Genomic DNA, 19,375 nt, shown 5'->3' with positions numbered 1-19,375 from the left:
TCTCTCTCTCTTTTTCCTTAAATGTTGTTAAATTTCCAATGACCACATTTCGATCTCTCTGTCTCTCTCTCTGTCTCTCTCTTTGTCTCTCTTTCACCCAATCCTCTCACCATTATCCTTGCCATGCCATTCCTCTCATACCAATGAGCTGAACTAACCTCAGCCTCCTGTGTGTCTGCCAGCTCCGCCAGGTGCTGCCACTGTGAAAACAGCTGCATTGAAACTGTTTCCTCCACTGGCATTGAAAACCATGCAAGGCGTCCTTTCTTTTTATTTTGACTGTATCGAAAGGCTCCATTATTCCCCCCGCACAACTTGGAGCTCCTCTGGCATGGAGTGTCTGGAGTTTCAGGGTTTGTTTTTGTTATGGTTTCTCCGTGAGCAGACTAATACAGGGCGAGGGCAGTGTTGTGCCAGTGTTGCGAGAAGCTGGTATAGGGGAGAGTAGTCTAGGTCAGCCCCTCCGGATACCACCAAGACTGTCTGATGTACATGAAACAGAATAGCTGCTCCAGTTGCTAGTGTGGGTGGAGAAGGGAGGGAGGGATGGAGGGAGGGAGAGTGGCGGGGTGAGGAAGAGACACACTGAACTATCATTTCATAACTTTGTTAAAGGGTTACATATATATATATAGTGTACAGGGTAACATAGGGATAAATGTTTCTTCCCATCCATCCAGTGTTTCCCTTATTTATTCAGTAGTGGTGCTTCACCACCGCAAGAAAATTACAAACCACTGCTGAGGAAATGTAACATTGAAATAACGTATTTTTCCAAATTTCCCTCTAAAAGACCAAGATGAGTAGTGTGAGTGTTTAGCATGAATATTTTCATTATCGTAAAGTATCCAAGAAAAATGTTTTTAGTACAGCAACCTGTACTATAACCCCAACTGGGACCAAAACAAGGAAAATATGGAAACAAAATTACCCTCAAGCACTGTAGCTGCTTCAAATTTACAGATTAAACACTGTGGGTTCCAGAAGGGGTAGATCTTAAATCTCGACAGGGGAAGGTAGTCCAACCAGCAAAGACAAGGAAAAGATGTGAGGCCTTCAAGTCTCGTCTATTAATCAGGGCGTGTCTGTCACAGGTGCAGACGAGACCTTTTTTTTCCACAGAGGTAATTACAGTTGTTGTGTGGCGTGGCGCCAGCAAGGCCTCCAGGCCTAGCTAGTCTGTAACACCACCCAGGAGCTGTCAACCCTTTGGCCCAGACACCAACTTTTCCGCCAGCCTCACCACACCAGAGGAGAGATAGAAATCAAACCAACCGTAACCTTTTAAAAGTGCACTTGTCTGGAATAGGGAACAAAGGCTCAAACCATGTTTTCACTCTGTCTTTGTTACCACTGCTAGAATGAGGAGACCAGACCTGGGGCTGTACTATCACTCGGCTGTTTGATTGGGTGTGAAACGTCAGGCTCTCAAGACAAGAGGCCTCTGACATGCCTCGTTCCTTTCCCTCTCTTTTCTGTTTTTTTGTTGTTTAAATTTGGACACACCAGAGGGGAGATTTTGGGGCTTGCAACGTCTGCTCGCAAACCTGTAAACATAACAAGCTTCGGATGGAAAACAAACAGGTCACTGGACACTCTTTCAATTTTACAGTGGTGATGTGTAGGTGTAGTCGTAAAAGGATATTAGGGTGTCGGTTGATTCAGAGCTGCCAATACTATGTTGTAACAATACTTGGGCTACGAACAACAAAATATAGTACAATTACAATTCTTAATGTACTGTGATGAACAAAGTATTGCAATTCCGAGCTGAGATAAACTGTGTTTTATTATTCCATTTTCCATGCTTATGAGTGCAAAAAAAAAGAATTTATCACTTGATTAAATTCAATGCCTTTTAAAAATGTAATCTCCTTGTGGAGTAATTTATAGTCTTGAAATGTCAATAAAGCTGCCACTACTTGATGCTGACGAATCAAAACATTATCATGGGAGAAAGGATTGCAATATTATTCCCTATCAACCCCCCACACACACTCACATACGCACCTCTGACAGACCTGCATTAAATGTGCTTGTTACGGGGTTGGTGTTTCGTGTCCGTGAATGTGTTTCTGTTTTTTCCACTCGCCGACACTACCTGATCCAATTCCTGTCTGCAGGTACACAAACATGCTGCCACCGCCACCGTCACCACCCTTGTCTTGACATTTTAGAGCCACCGGAGAATGATGTCCTCATATTTTTGTGAGGAAGGGGAGGGTGAGGGTAGAGGGAGGAGGAGGAGGAGGAGGTGTGTGTGTGACTGCTCATGGATTGTTTTTCCCTTCCTGTCTGCCTATCTATTTATGTCCTTCCACTTCTCATCCATTAAGCGTGCGTGTGTGTTTGTATGTGCGCGCGCGCGTCTGTTCGCTGCGGGTCGGTTTCGGTGACCCTCCTCTAAAGGAGGACTCCATCAACGTGGGGAGAATCACAAGCGTCCTGTGATTGTGCATGAGCGCTCATTTGTCAAGTGCTTATCCCACAACGGAGGGATGTCAGCTTCTGTCTGTTGGCACTCCTTCATATATCCATGTGACGTGTCAATATGTCATGGAGGATAAAGTGCTGCAGCCAGGCTTTTCTTTTACCAGAATGTCTTCATGCTTTTCTGTGTGTATGTGTTTACGTCTGTGCGTGTGTGTCTCTGTGTGTCAGGGTGGGAAACTGCCACATGGCCAACGCTGGTAAAGTTTACCTGCAGTTGGCAATGTGTTTGTCTACTAATCAAATCATAATTCGGTGGTTCTTATCTCTTCTAAAAATGTATTTGGCTGTTTATATAGTTAAAGTTAGTTTCCCTCTGTGGTGTGTATGCGTGTGTTTGCGTATCTGTCCCTGTCACTAATAGGGCTGCAACTAATGATTATTTTCATCGTCGATTAATCTGTCGATCTGTTAGTTGTTTGGTCTATAAAATGTCAGAAAATGGTGAAAAATGTCGATCAGTGTTTCCCAAAGCCCAAGATGACGTCCTCAAATGTCTTGTTTTGTCCACAACCCAAAGATATTCAGTTTACTGTCATAGAGGAGTAAAGAAACCAGAAAATATTCACATTTAAGAAGCTGGAATCAGAGAATTTTGACTTATTTTTCTTAAAAACTCAAACCGATTAATCGATTATCAAAATAGTTGCCGATTAATTTAATAGTTGACAACTAATCGATTAACTGATTAATCGTTGCAGCTCTAGTCACTAACCTCCACTGTGTCTACGGAAACACTGTTCTGTTTCACTGTGTTGTCTTCCTCTCCATTTTGTATCTCTTCATTCCGTCGCTCACCTCCATCATCATCACTCCATCCGCAAACAGATCAGCGGGAAGGTTGGTCATTTTCTCTTTTAAGCCACTTTTGCTGCAGATTTTAGGTAGGGCGAACCGGCCCTACTAACCCTTCTGACAAAGCCACTGCCGTCCCCTCCCTGAAAAATAAAACAGCACACCCCACCCCAATCCACCATGTTCTCAAAGTGTAATTTTCTCTGCTTGCTTGCATGGATCCCTGCTTAGTGCTTGCATGCCTTCCAACGCCACTCCCCACAACATACCATTGTTTAACCTTGCCAACACACACAAGGAGGACCTGTACAGTTGGCCGAAGTCATTATCATATCAATGTTTATGGTTACCTAGCTATATATGCATGCTTTCCAACCGCTCCCATATTGTCACTGTCAACCACACCCACTGTAAGCCATAGCTGCTTTCACCCACTAACTTTGCATCTGCCTCCATGCACACAAGGCACACATCAGAGTCGTGCGATGGATTACTCAGGTATTCAGGTGGCAACAGGATTTGACAGGTATTTAGGCAGTAACACCCCAGCTCCCCCGTTGAGGGACATGGGTATCAGAACTGACAAAGCCGTTCACGGGGGATTACGTCTGTTTTACCACCACGGGCATCCTCTACCTGGAGACTGGTGTGATAGGCACATGTTAGCCTATCTAGAGGAGAGACAGACCCTTCCCCATGCAGGTGATATTGCAGCAGGACGCCCCACAGTAACAAAGTAAATAACGTGACATTGCGTGACTTTTAGATCCACACATGGAAATCCAAAATGAGGAATCCATATTGTTTTGAAAAAAAAAATCTACTCTTACAAAATGATTTGAAACAAATGTATTAATTATGGATTGTAGTAGATTTGATCCTTGATCCCCACTTTTATAGACTGGAAACTCTGTATTTTAGAGATAATGAATGATGACATTGGAGTAAGGTTTTTTCTTTTTGCCCAAAATAGCTATAGTGTTTAGGAAATCTCTTCCCTGATACCATCTGAACCACCAAGAGCATTTCTATGGGAAGAGTTGACCTATAGCATACTGAAGTTGGCAGTGTGCTGACAGGGTATGATCAGCCATCATGGTAGCCCAATGGTGCTGCCAGGAAGCCCGGGAACCCGCTGACTCTCTGCCAGTTTGCACCGATATTGATTGACTGAACAGGTTCTGCTATCCTCGGGCACTTTGTCAAGGCAGTTAAATTTATAGGTATCCAGCAAGCAGGCAGGCAGAGCGGAGACAGGGCTTATTTTGTGGTTTTGATAGAGTCCCGGAGCCCGTCTCTCCAAGCCGCTCTCAACAGGAGAGAGGCTTCGGGGGAATCGATAACAATTACCTGCCCTCTAGTCATTTTGTTCCACAGCACCTCTCCAAACTTAACCGCACGCCATGAATTATTCACAACATTAAGTGTTCAATATACACAGGCACCATTGACGGACTGCTCTTAGCACTGTTTAGTCTTTGAAATCATGACAGAGTAACAGATACTCTGAGCTTAATGGTCTTACATTGGGCCTGCTTCTCACAAGTCTCTCTTTTTTCTAAGCATGTTGCACAAAATAGCTACCTTTCCAGAATATTACTGTTGTGTCAGGAGGCGCAGGTGGTCCTCCACATAAGTACAGTTTTACAGTTTTAACAGTTTTTTCCTTCAAAGACTCCAAGAAATTCTCAGAGTCTGTCGCGCTTTAGTCATACTGGAAATCAGATGTACAGTCATTTATCTGAGAAAATTAGACCAAGTTGCTCCTTTATCTTCTTCCCCAGTGCATTAAGGCTTGGTAGTCATCCCATATCTTCCCTTTGCACCAATGCATGCTTTGCTTGAGAATGTAATCCTGCTCCCAGGCTGGTAACACTATCCGGCGTGTCCGGTCTTTGCATGTAAAAGGGTGACCAGCCTTCTGCCCATGAACCTCAAAGGCTAGATGTCATGGCTATTGTAAACCCCTCTGGACGGTCCGTTCCAGCACATTTTTTTTTAATGTTTGTAGCTTTGACCCTGTACATACACACCACTATGAAGTAGTACCTTCTTGTTTGTTTCTTGTTTCTTGTTTCTTTAATTTATTTGACAAGTATGGTGTTTGCTTTAATATGACTGTTGAAGCAGTTTGTAAACGTTTTTTTTTTTTTTTAAATGATTAAAGATAATAAAGATCATTATTATTATTATCACAGGTGATATCATTATTACTCAGCCCGCCTTAAACCTTTTTCCTGTGTTAGATTGAATTATTTGCAATGATATACATTCTTGTGAAAAGTTCAAGAGTCCTTTTGAAATACATGCATGAGTTTCAATTTATGTGTTATTATGAGTCCTTTTATATTTATGAGTCCTTTTTAGAAAGGCTGTAAAAGCAAATTCAAACAAGCAAATGCCAAAAAGTGTCTCAGTGTCTTTTGTGGCTCCAGATTGTAGTCTCCAAGATCTCTTACCTCCTCCACATGGAATTGTGCTGTGTCTACTGCTCGTACCAAACTCTCTTCTCAATGTTACTGTATGAGATATTGAGACAAATGGTTAAAGCCCAGAGGATAGCATCAATAAACAAACAGCAGGTCTACATACAGCACCTCAATATTGGGAAAATTCAGAAGAGTGTGGACCAGGTCCCCCTAATTATAGTGTGGTCCAGAGAACCAGTCTTTTCCTGACTGGAATCTCAAAAGGTGCTTTTGTGTTTTTCCATTTCACCACATAATGAGGGGAATAACAAGCATGGCTGTAACGACGTTCCGGTTCAAATTAGAACGGGGAGGGAGGGGTGAGGGAGGGAGGGAGAGGGGGGGGTAGGTGGAGGGGGAGTCACATTTGAAAATCCATTTTCATGGGGACCGGTGCAAAAGAGCAATTACAGTCAGAGGCTTTTTTTCTTCCAGGGAGACACAGAGACGTTGTAGTGCATTAGGGGAAACAAGCAGTATAAATTCTGCAGGGATAGTTTCATGCCTTAGTGTTTTGAATACATATGACCAGCAGTAGCGGGATAGCAATAATGGGTCCTCACTAGGGAACAAAATGTTTGGCTTGGCTTCTCTGTCTCCATAAGCAAGGTTAAAGAAGTCAGAGCTCTACCTTCCTACATTCTGCTCAAAGTGTGCTATGGTAATGTTCAGCATGTCAAAAATGTAACAGATTTGACAATGATGGATGTTAACGTCACACTGTCAAGTTAGTTTTTCTTTACCATGTCAAACAGACAAGTTTCCTGTGGTAGCCAAAAGTTACTGAGAAAAGATCTGAAGTGTGTAAATATGGCAAGAATTTCTTGTATATCTTTATTTAGATAGAAAACAAGTTGCATGTAAATGCTGGCTGCCTGTTTATTCTGGGCCAGCTTTTCAGTATTGCGTCGAGCCTCTGCATCGGCGCTTGCCTTTTCCCTAGCGACGTCAACGGGCCCTTCTCGTCTCCATGGGAACCCCTTTTTAATGTCAGCCTATCTGCATATCAGAGCCACACAAAGAGAGGGAGAGAAAGACAGAGTGAGAAAGACAGGCTGAGCAGAAGGAACCAGAGAGAGACAGAGAGAGAGCGGGAGGAGGAATCAAACAATGCCATCTCCACAGGGTCCCTCAATGATGCAACTCTCACCACCATTTGACACTCTGACAAAAGAGGGCCAGACACAGTCTCCAGCAAAAACTGGGCTATTTTTTTTATTATATTCCCTTTTGTGGGCAAGAGGATAAAACACACCCCCTCAAAGTTTTCTTGTGAATTTCCAGAGCCATTCTGTGACAGACCTATTATTCCTATTGTGCATGCCTGCACATTCGGACAAAAGTGATCAGCCCTCCATTCTACTAGCTTTTCTGGGCTAGCTCTTAGCCGTGTGTTGTTGTATCGGGCAAGGCCATTCATCAATGTACAAAAACTCAACCTATCCTATTCACCTTTCATATCCTACCCATTCACTTCTCTCTCTCCTCCTCCTTTTCCTCTCCTTCCCGATAGTGCGGCGCGTCCCGCCCAGATTCTCCATCCCGCCCACCAACCACGAGGTGATGCCGGGCGGCAGCGTCAATCTGACATGCGTGGCAGTGGGCTCGCCCATGCCCTACGTCAAGTGGATGATGGGCCTGGTGGAGCTGACCAAGGAGGAGGAAATGCCGGTGGGCCGCAACGTGCTGGAGGTCACCAACATCCGCGAGTCAGCCAACTACACCTGCGTGGCCATCTCTTCGCTGGGCATGATCGAGTCCACAGCCCAGGTCACCGTCAAAGGTGAGAGCTTATGGTTGATCCAAAATGTCAGTCTTTACACATAAATCTGTAATCTGATCAGCACATGCTTTCTTTTATCCTTCCTGTCCCTCCCTGCTGTACTTTATCCAATAGTGCAGAAATACCATAAAAATTAACTTTAACAAAATAAAACTAAAGAGTGAGGTCATTGCTGCAATGATCTGACCTCTGCTGTTGATTTGAGTCATCCCCGGATTCACATGCCGATAATCAGATGTTACAAAACAGAGTAAACCACTTTCAAATGACCTCTGGAACTTCTGCTGCATAATCGTGGGTGTCCCGGGGAAGCAGCCTGTGGTTTTTGTGGATATTGGGAGGTAAAAATGAAAGTCTACTGCTGTTTGCTGACTCTTTGTGCTCTGCGTCAATGAGCATCAGCGTCTGGACTTTGTGTGTGTGTGTGTGTGTTTGTGTGTGTGTGTCTGCATGTCCATTGTCCCTGTTTGTGTGTATGTGTGAGTGTTCACATGAATGTAGCTCTGCCCACCTGTTTGGATGCAGCTATGTGAGTGTATGTGTGTGTGCGTGTCTGCCTTCACAGCCTCTATTATCAGTTGTTGTCTGTATTGATCCCACTTTCCACTTAGCTGATCGATACCCAGAATGTCACAGTCATTTAGATGAACCACAGCGATGCAGACCCCTTTTTCAAGACAGCCATAATGGAGACCCTCTGCTTTGTTTGTATTTGTCATTCACTCTCAATAGGAACCACTCTTGCAATTTTCTCTTATTGTCAATAATGGCCGGGCCGGTTTTAATGGCCAGGCCGGTTTTAAAAACGCAAAATGACAATGTACTATTTGTATTGGCCTATGAAAGACTCAATCATTTCAGTGCCGTGGCTTTCAGTGAGGGTTACCAATCATGTTATTCTCCACGAGAGCTGAATTTTTCTGTAATATACCTGCATTTTAAGAATTATTCTATCAGATGTGCCAGACAGTCCAATTTTCCTTGTATCAACTACGACTCCCCGATGACTGTTCCTGATATTGAAGTCCTGCCTCTCCCTCCTCAGCCTTGCCAAAGCCCCCCACCTCCCTCATCGTGACGGAGACCACGGCCACCAGTGTGACTCTCACCTGGGATTCTGGGAACCCTGAACCCGTCTCCTACTACATGATTCAGTACAGAGCCAAGGTGTCAGACAATGGTTTCCAGGAAGTGGACGGCGTGGCCACCACCCGTTACAGCATTGGCGGCCTCAGCCCGTACTCTGAGTACGAGTTCCGTGTAATGGCCGTCAACAACATTGGCCGCGGGCCGCCCAGCGACCCAGTGGAGACGCGCACCGGCGAACAGGCCCCGTCCTCGCCGCCTCTGCACGTCCAAGCGCGCATGCTGAGCGCCAGCACCATGCTGGTCCAGTGGGAACCGCCCGAGGAACCAAACGGACAAATCAGGGGCTACCGGGTCTACTACAGCTCGGACCTGACGGCTCCGCTCAGCGCCTGGCAGAAACACAACACAGACGACAGCAGGCTGACCACCATCTCGGGCCTGACTATCAACATCACCTACAGCCTCAGGGTGCTTGGCTTCACCTCCGTGGGTGACGGGCCACCATCTGACGTCCTGCAAGTCAAAACCCAGCAGGGAGGTGAGCAACAAACCACTGTGTGTGGATCTGTGTGTGTGTGTCTGTGACCCCAGGACAGGACAGGGAAATCAGGAAATTTCACATTTTGTTTATCTTCAGTTGTACAAGGGCCACTTTTAGGGTTACGGGATGGGTTCAGTATTATTGCAGATTGCAGTTAGTGGGTAATGTTAGGCATGTATAAGTTTAGAGTGAGCCGTTGTCCTAGCTGTGGTCCTCAGAAGTATTGTAATAAAAATATGTACGATGTGCATGTTGTGTATGTGTGGAAGGGCACATGTGGGTGTTTGTGTATGTGTGCAAAAAGACTCCCATACAGTCAGATCTGTGATCTTGCTCTCTCATTTAATTCCTCAACTTCTGTCCTTGTGTCCCCTCGCCCCTCTGTACCCAGTCCCTGCCCAGCCGTCCAGCTTCGAGGCTGAAGCTGAGCTGGACACCCGCATCATGCTAACATGGCTGTGGCCCGTTCAGGAGCCCATCACTAAATATGAGCTGCAGTACTGGGAGGCCAACTCTGACAACAAGGTTGGAATAACAACATGAAGTTATAACTATTTCATGACCTGATTTTCTTCTACCGCACAGCTGGCCTCACCTAGTTCTCTTTCTGTCTCTCTCTCACTCCCACTCTTTCTCTTTCTTGCTCTCTCTCATGTGCTGTCTCTCTTCTGCTATATATCTAGCTCTCTAACTATGTATGTATATATGTATGAATCTATCTATCTATCTATCTATCTATCTATCTATCTATCCATCTATCCGCCATTCTATCTATTTCTCACACAGTTTCACATCCTCTACTGTGAGATTGCAGACAAATGAATCTTGTTCTTTATGATGCAATTTCTCTGAATGGGATGCCTCGGCTGAAGCAATGGTGTTGTAGTAATGCAGTCAGCTCCCCAGCTGACGAGAAAGATTTACTGTACTAACAGACAGCACAGTTATTCTGTCTTGCCTCTCAATATCATGGCCGTGCAATCACCTCTGCTGGACCCGTTTTGGGCCTGAGGAGTTATTCTCCTTCAATCAATATGTTTTTGGAACAGGTTGTCCTCAAAGTTTGTGGTGGAAGTTTGGCTATATTCTCTACTTTGTATGCATTTGGGATGGAGAAACTGCAGCTTGGGCATTTAGCCTGCAGCTGAAGATTAATCCTTCCATGTTTTATCAATGCGACAAATACTATCCTTATTGCTCACGACTCAAAGACACCTGTGTAAACGCCCTTGATGTAATTCAGCGGCTTCTGTCCCTCTAACTCTGATTTCATGTTTTCCTGCCCCCCTCAGATCCATGTGACCTTTAACCCAGTGGGCTCCTACGCCGTGGAGGGTCTGAAGCCTGACACGCTGTACCGCTTCTCCCTGGCAGCCCGTTCTGACATGGGCTTAGGCGTCTACACCCAACCCATAGAGGCTCGCACCGCCCAATCGAGTAAGTCCACCACTCTCTCTTTTCTCTCGTCTCCCTCATCTGTCTTATCTCCTCCTTGTCCACTAACCAATGATGAAGAATTTGGTAGAGTAACAGTTGCCCACGGCCCGTCAATACAGGTTTAGGTCGTAGGTTTTCAGTACAGGATAAAGTTGGGTTTTCTCGAGCTTAAAGCAGACGGTGTGGGCAACTCGAACGTCAAGTCGATTTCAGCACAACCACTCTGACATAAATGCTGACAGTGCAGCCGTCCCGGTCAGCATCACGCTTCCCCTACCACCCCTCTGTCACCAGCACTAACCCTCCTGTCCTTCTAACTGAGGGCAGGCCGTGTGTTCAGTGTCAAAGGTACGTTTAATGTGACTTGCTCCCGCATTTGTGAGCCGTGCTGTGTTATTCTGCCCCATATTATTATGTGTCTTTACATCTAATATTAGTTTGTTGTTTGTGTTTTTTAAGAGCCAGAGCAATGAACACGGCCCGAGCGGTATTCATTATTTGTTCCTGTTTATATTCTCTAGTATAATTCAGCTCTACAACTGTTTCGCTCATTTTAGGACTTGTAGAACATGACAGCGTTTGAAAGGTGCGTGCCGCTTTACCCTCAGCTAAGGTTGGCATTAGACAAACGTATAAGTAACAAGTAACTGATCAAAACAACTGCGAATCAACAGTTACGTTAGGGAGGAGAGGCAGAGGGAGCTACTTTATCTTCTCCCTCTCTAATCTCATCTTCCATTTTAGACCCACTCTGGCTCTCTCTCTCTCGTTGCCTCCGAGGCAAATGGATTTCCCGTGGTGTCATCCTCTCCTCACACACCTTGACTTTGATCTTTTGGCGGTTCTGTTTTTTTATCCGGACCTCAACATCAGATCCTATTTTGTAAATCCCGGGCATTGTTTTGATTCAGCCCGTCACCTTTTTTTTGTGTGTCTCTGGTGTCGTCAGGCCTTTGTAGTTTCTCTGTCCACTTTCTGGTGGATCAGGAACCACCTGGTGAGAGTCACTTCCATTTTGTTAAGTCTAATGTTTTGGAAGAGTGGAGTTTCATGTCCTGGCACTCATTCATTGGATTCATATTTGAGCTCAAAACGGCTGGATTACTTCGTACTGTTCATTGCTCTGCTTATTAAAAAATACATTTCATGGGCATGCTTTTGTAAGAAGACGTTGCTTTGAATTTTCTTCCCTTGTTTCATTTTCTTCTCCCTTGAAGAGGCTTTTTTGTGTAGCGTTGATTAAGTTAATGTTTGAGTTAGATGCATGAAATGTAATGTATGAATGCTATTGTGTTTGTTTTCTGTGTTGTTCTAGGTTATTGGTTTTCTATTTTTACCTCTGGACTTTTGAGAGTTTAACCTTGATTTTTGTTTTGTTTGTTTAAACTGCGGCAATTGATTTTATATTTCTTGCGGAGTGTGTACCTCCCTAACTGATCGTAAGGAATCTCAAAAACTGGATGAGATATTTCCTTTCCAGAACCCACTTGGGCACTTACTAACATTGCAGTTGTAATACTTAATTTTTACTTAATTTACAACACATGTAAATCACTAGAGAGGGGTAGCTAGAGATTATCCACTCCAAATGGACGAGTTGTATGAACTGTGTTTTTACACAGTTCATATATATACAGTATATGTGTTTTTACAGATGCAGATGCAAATGGCTGAGGAGTTGGTGATGAAAAAAGCAAAACAGGGTGTGGTGGACAGAATATAACCAAGTTTGACTGGCAACTTGATTCTTTGTTCAAACATGTTTTTATGTTACTTTGCATGTTTGCCAACAAAGTACATATCCAATCTTCTTCGCATGTTAGTTAAACTGTATCTTTTCTATGATGCTACTACTACACAAATATAATATAGCATACCAAAGCTTTTTTCTTTGCCAGTACCCATTTACTCTTATATTACTAGCACACTACATACTTTTCTAGTTAACCCTATTATATATAAAAGGGGTCAAAAAGGCATGCATTTTCTATGGGAATTTCAGCTTTTGGCTGAAATATTTGAAAAATTTGTATAGCAATAAATGGGGATAGATATAAATGTGACCCTGCGCAAGTTGGCTTAGGAGAGTATTTATGTATTTTCTGTTTTATGTGAAGCACATTGGATTTGCCTTGTGCCTTGTGCAGAGACCTAATACTTGGCCTGGAATAATAATAATAATAATAATGATAACCTGGAAAAGGAATCATATGTATATACTGTATATATATATATATATGCTCTTTTTTTAACCCATAGATGCATAAGTCTCTAGAACCTAGATCCCCATTATGTAAATTTGTAGGTTCCAGAGAGTTATGCATCAAAGAGTTAATAAAAGAGCACCATGCAGTGAATAATATGCTGTTGATGCAGTCCAATTTTGGAAGTGTCTGTCTTCCTCTTGTGTGGATTTGTCCTATATGGTGTAAAGCTATGTGCGTATGTGTGTGTTCAGACAGAGCCCAGTGTATCTCAGCTGCTGCTCTGAACAGAGCCTGACAAACACTGTTATCAAGCCCAGAGCTTCTGCATCAATGTGCGAACACCAGTCAACACTGTCAAGCACTTGTTCACACAGTCGCACATCTATGGCCATTTTATCGCCCCCTGTACATACTGCAAGAGGCAGCAAGAGAGGGTAGATAGGAAAAAAATACAAAATCACAAGTAAGCCTTGTAAAATTTTGGCACATTTTATATTCTGTTCACCCCACCCCCAAGTTTTGTGGTCTCTCACATAAATCTGGTGCCAAACAGCTTCAGAGCTTCAGAGGAAGCCTGGTACTACAATGTCGTGGCCAGTCTCTCAGTCCAGAGGCAGCATCTTGTTTTACCTTGTGTTTGCTTGTGGTTTCTTTTTTTTTTTTATTTGTTTGCTTGATCCGTGCCCCTCCTTCGTGTGGTTGTGCTCCCCCCCCCTGCAGCCCCGTCCGCCCCCCCTCAGGAGGTGCATCTGGTCAGCCTGACCTCCACCAGCCTCAAGGTGAGTTGGGTGGCGCCGCCCGCCGCTAGCCGCCACGGCGCCATCGTGCGCTACACAGTCTGCTACCAGGCCATGGCCGGAGAGGATACGGAGCGCCATGTGGTGACGGGCATCGGTGCGGACGCCTCCAGCTACGTGCTGGAGGGCCTGGAGAAGTGGACCGAGTATCAGGTGTGGGTGAGGGCACACACTGACGTGGGCCCAGGCCCTGAGAGTGCCCCGGTGCGGATCAAAACCAAAGAGGATGGTAGGTTGACAACTCCCCCGAAGCGGAGTGCTCTAAGACCCTTCTCAGCTCTGTTGCTTGGGGCTGCTCCTCACTGTTTCCTTCCACTCATTTCAACTGACACTGTTTCTACTGCACCTCTCTCTGTGTCCTGTTTGATCAATTAAGAGTTAATGAGGCAATGGTAGTGGTTGCCTTTTTTTCCTCTCTCTGGCTTGTTTTCCTCTATAACTTTGAGACTTACCTTGGCAGGTTAAGGCTCATCACCTCCTGGGCCCACTCTATGCACCACTTTCTCCCTTTTTCACTTCTCTTTTAATGTCTTCGTATTTTCTTCCTTCTATTCTGTCCTCATCCACAGTTCACACCCAGCTCACTCTATGCATGGAGAAGTGGAGCAGAACTCCCTCTCTCCTTTCTATTGCTCTTCCCACTTTTCCTCACTTGTTCCTCTTTTGTTTGCAGTGTGATAGAGAGCGGCTGCTCCTAAGAGGGAGTCGTCTATAATTAATGTGTTTGAAGTTTGCCGCAACACAGCTAATTTCATACCGGAATTAGGGGCATTACAGACAACGCTAGACCACATGCTGTCCCGCATAGGGTGTTTTGGGGACACAGTAGACATAGAAGGTCTGAAGTGAATAGATTTTGACTCATAGCCAATCCTAGTATCACTTCCTTCTCCAGAGCTCCCGAGTCTATAAAAAACTCAAGAGTCATTATTTTGATAGTTTTTGGCTCCTCATCACAAAACACAGTGAACTGAGGAAAATCACTTGCTCAGCATGTTTTAACTCTACCTCTTCCCTCCCTCTCTCTGTCTCTCTCTCTCTCTCTGTCCCCCCTTCCCTACCTCCTTTTTTCTGGGTGTCCAGTGCCAGGCGCACCCCCGAGGAAACTGGAGGTTGAGGCAGTGAATTCGACAGCCATCCGGGTCACCTGGAAGCCCCCGCTGCAGGGCAAGCAGCACGGCCAGATCCGAGGCTACCAGGTCATCTTCTCCCGCCTTGAGAACGGCGAGCCGCGAGGCCAGCCCAACATCATGGATGTGGCTCTGCCAGAGGCTCAGGTACTGGACGATGTCTTTTTCATCCCTCTTCATCTGTCTCTCTTTCTGTCTCTCTGGCTGTCTTATTTTCATTTCCCGTGTTTTTTCCTTTCCCCATCCTTCATTTTCTCTTTCCCCCATTTCCTCCTCATTCTCAGAATTCACGCTTCATTTCCCCCATCCCTGGTGACATACACGGAATTTGTCCATTTTTTTCTATAGTAATCCCTCTGTCAAGCTGCATGATCCCCCCCCAATTTTTCTCTTTGTCTCCACCCTCCTCCTGTCCCTCTCTTAACATGTGACATTTGCCGTCAGTGGCTCCCCTCAGTTTGGGATTAGCAGCTGTAACAAGATCCATGCTAATTCTAATAGCTATTAAATATTTTATGTATGTATTACACTGGGATGGGGCTTAGCAGAATCGATGCACCTCTTTTTGCGGTTTTAGCGCTAATACATATGCACTGCCTTGTTACCCTGTTTATAAATTGGAGTTATTTTCCCTACGCCGCCCCTTACACATTAATGCAGGCAGCACTGAATCGCCCAAAGCTGTGCGCCGCTGTGAGATGGATGAGAGATTGTAATCCTTAAGAGGGATTCAGAGATTCATGAATATCTTAAAACCAAAAAACCCCACTCTCACTTTTTTCCCCCCTCTCTCTTGGAGAGGAAAGACCAGCTAGGGGCTTTTTAAATGCCTCCTCTGGATTGTTTGCCGGGAGTAACGTTTGCGTGAACACGCGTTTGCTCACACCCTCGATGGCCCCCGACAGAAACATCTCATTTGAACAAGTAAGCGCTCCCTGGCCAGAGGAACACTACTAAAGCTATGAACAGCCTTGCATGTGTCTTTGAGCAGCATGTGCTGAAAAATGCTTAGCAGCTGCGTTTAGGGAGACCAGCAGGTTGCTGGTTCAGTTCCCAGGCGGTGCACGCTGCTGCTGTGCCCTTGAGTGGAGCTATTAACCCTGATTTGCCTTGGCAAACACCCCGCTGTGTTAACACTGACATTACAGAGGTGGAAGCACTGTCAATGTCACATTGAAATGACGTGGAAGATGTCAGGAGGTTGTTAATACTATTTTTGCTGGTAGGGCGTTGAATGATAAATGAATAATGAATGATTTCTTTTGTGTGTCATGCCATACAAGTGGCCCCTCTCACATGAGATTACATAGCACTTTCTAAGCATAAAAATAGCATAGGGTAAGGCTTGGCTGGACAAAGCCCTAAATGACCCAGGATGGGTGAGAAAGGTCCTGACTGATATGGCCTGGCCATGTCTCCACACCTGGCCAAATAGTCCCCCCTCCACTCCCAAGCACAAGCCCAACAGCTTTGTTATACAGCAGTAGTTTCTGGCAGCTGCTGCTGACAGGTTTTTGTGATCTGACTGTGTAGCAGAGTGCGTGACAGCCAGGACAGCATCCTTTGGTCTGGAAGAAGAAAAAACAATGGTGGCAGCTTGTCTTCCTGGAAGTGTTTTCTTCATGTCGACTTGTTCAGCATGACTTTGTTTTGGGTTATGAAAAGTGAACTGAACATGACCCTTCTGCCTGTACCAACAAGACGCCTCACCGTGACTCATTTACACCACGTACACACAACATACACAAAGACACACTGCAATTTGGCATCCAGGACACACCTCATGTTCCAATTCGGCATCCAGGACACCTCTCAAGTTCATCATCCCCTCCCTAGTCGAAACCTGAATTTCTCCTCCCTCCTCGTATGTGCTCCTCTTCTCCCTCCCCCCCAACCCCCTTCCCTCCTTCTCACGGCCTCCTTTTCCACCCTTCCTGCCCTGGAAGCCGGTTGAGTAATTACCATAGGCTTGCGTGCAGGTCGGTTACCCTTGATTGAGTCATCTCAACAGATTAGTTTCTGTGAGGCAGCGGTGAGTAGCCAACCTGCAAGGACCTGCCCAAACGTCATTAAGGACCTCACAGTCTGCAGAGCCTTACGGCGCTCCCCGGTCTGTGTACGCCCAACCTCTTTTAGACAATCCCTCCTTTCTCACACATCTTGCCATTCACATACCCTAACAACACTTCAGTGGAAAAACAACAACGCAGATAACATGAGCGAACCTGCCCACTGTTTAGATCAACCTCGTAGTAGGCGTTCCAGCTGGCTCAGAAGAGTTCATGACTCACCCTAGACTCATGCAAATCCCCAAAACACACACCCGTAATTGCTGATGACAAAAACCTGTTTTCTTCCTTGTTGGCCCATCCCGTAGTTTTTCTCTCAGGAATATTTTGTAAGGTGTTGTGAAATCAGTTCCATATCAGCCCTTTCACCTGCATTGGATGCACAGTAAGCCTGCCAGGAAAAACAGAAAAACAGGCTCAGATTTTCCACAGCTCTCACAACTCTACCCCACTCTCACCTTAGACTTCAATCACATATCTAAGCCGACTGATTGGATTGGAGATCCTTGTCGAAATCACTATCACCACTCCCCTTCTCTCTTTCTCTCTCTCGCTCTCTCACTCTCACTCTCACTCTCTCTCCGTCTCTCATCTTCACCCGCTCTCAGGGCTAGCTGAAACGCTGGAAGGAGAGCTAGTAAGCTTGTATGTGCGTGGGCGGTTTAAGCGCCTCTTTTCTTTTCAAGCAGGAGCCCACACAGTGCCCTCATTTCCCTGCTAAATTTAAACGAGAGGCCGTGCTAACAGTGTGACGTTATCGACCCCTTTCCAACCATATCTCTATCGGGGCAAAGTGGCCTGAACCTGAGTGGGCAACTCCACACCACACAGCCTGCTGCATCACTGTACACTCACAGCAAGCTCCCGGCTCATGCTTTTCATATGCACATTTTTCAAAGTAGGCACAAAATGGTATGATAAAGATCAAAGCCATTAGCCAGTGTATGTGCTTCTGTACATTTTCTGCACAAGTTTGCCTTCCTGCACAAGTTTGCCTCCATTCAGCATTACTTTTCCAGGTTCATTTTGTTTGACCACTCATGCGATTCTGTGGTGTGTGCGTTTGAGCGTTTGTGTGTGTGTGTGTGTGTGTGTGTGTGTGCGTGTGTGTGTGAGTGAGAGAGCGAGCAAGGCAATGCTTCACTGCCTCTACGGCCTTGGCTGGCTCAGATTGGAGTTGAATGGGAATGGAAAAAAAGAAAAGAGAAGAGAAGCACCTCAGCCCGTTTCACTCCATCAATCATGACAGCTCCTTCTCTTCCACATCACTCGTTCCCCCTCGTTCCCATTTTTATAGCCACACATCTCAGCCCATGTCATCACATTTGCATTCACCCGCCTGCAAATTATACCGCTCCGTTTCCACAAACGACGCTTATCAGCAATGATGTGTTTTCGGCTTGCGTTGGCATTCGAAATATAAATGGGGGATAATTTATACATTCTCCCAAGGATTTAAGCAGAAAGCAAAAGCGGTCGTGATAGAAAGGGATTATGCCCAAGACGAGATAAGAACTCTTGCGAACCTTAATGTGTTCACTGCTCCGTTGACATACCGAGTGGAGTCGACGGTAAACAAATTAAGCAATTAGGCACGTCGCAAACTGTTATTCATGGAGTTAAGTAGCAGCTGTTCTTAAATGGTAGTCTTTAGTGCCCCGCTACGTCAGGGGAGTATGAGGCAGCAGTTTTTGATGAGCCATGTGTCTCCACCAGTCACAATTGGGACCGTGTACAGGCCTGGCTCATGCTGCAGCTAACTGGTTCATGATAAAGACCCATCCACAGGGAGGAGGGCGGAGAACTTGGGGCTTTTGTCTTTTCATTTGCCATTAGTCCACGGAGGAGGATGAACACCGTCTCTCCAGCGCGCTCTGAATCAGCAGCAGCCTTTGAGGCTCAATCCCTTTGTTTGGCTGATGTGAAATTATGTCTGGAGCGGAGAAGAGGGAAGAGAGAGAGATGGGGAGTGGGAAAGCTGGCATCATTGTCATAATGTTTTGCCTTAAAGGCCTGGGTCAGTTGGACAAATTCCATGTTCTTAACGAGCGCTCTAATGGTCAAATAAAATTCCTCACCATTACCAACTCCCTCACCTCCCTCCCCTAGTCCATCACCGACTTCCCCATCTCTCCTCCCCCATGTCACCCAGTCCATCCATCAGCTCATCTACAGTAGCTGAACTGTGGAGGGAGTTGTTGGTAAACACCAGCAGCTCCTGTGCCAGTAATTCCTTGTTCTTACCTCGCACCCTAATGATCAAATAATCACCACCCTCACCCACTTCTCTCCCTAGTCACCCATCTCTCCTGCCTGTTGTCATGCAGGCCACCCATCAGTGAGCTCTTCTGCAGTAGCTGAACTGTGGAGGGAGTTGCTGGTAAACGGCAGCAGTTCCGTTCTGCATCGACGGGGTTTGATGTCACAGGGCTAGCGTAGCGGCGCTGGTAATAGGATTTCACGCTCGGCACCGGCGGAGCCCCGCGGCACGAAATGGGCTTTCACTTCCCCCAGGAATCACTTGGCCAAGCACAGCGAGCAAGGAGAACATTTTGAAAACATATTGAAA

General features: G+C 45.6%; 1 protein-coding gene across 1 annotated transcript in view; it reads left to right on the top strand.

Moving 5' to 3' along the window:
* The window catches only part of LOC139661324 (receptor-type tyrosine-protein phosphatase F-like), a 120,022-nt gene that overhangs the window by 55,160 nt on the left and 45,487 nt on the right, over window positions 1–19,375 (top strand). The window contains exons 8-14 of the mRNA XM_071539765.1: window positions 3,319–3,330; window positions 7,267–7,536; window positions 8,582–9,163; window positions 9,558–9,691; window positions 10,459–10,603; window positions 13,531–13,836; window positions 14,691–14,884. Coding sequence (XP_071395866.1) covers window positions 3,319–3,330; window positions 7,267–7,536; window positions 8,582–9,163; window positions 9,558–9,691; window positions 10,459–10,603; window positions 13,531–13,836; window positions 14,691–14,884 — 1,643 coding nt within the window. The remainder of the gene's footprint in view (window positions 1–3,318; window positions 3,331–7,266; window positions 7,537–8,581; window positions 9,164–9,557; window positions 9,692–10,458; window positions 10,604–13,530; window positions 13,837–14,690; window positions 14,885–19,375) is intronic.

Source organism: Centroberyx affinis, unplaced genomic scaffold, assembly GCF_046629955.1.
Source record: "Centroberyx affinis isolate AG114_WGS23_722 - 3 ecotype Tasmania unplaced genomic scaffold, CSIRO-AGI_Caff_v1 ptg003510l_1, whole genome shotgun sequence".
NCBI lineage: Eukaryota > Metazoa > Chordata > Actinopteri > Beryciformes > Berycidae > Centroberyx > Centroberyx affinis.
This window is presented reverse-complemented; position numbering and strand designations above follow the sequence as displayed.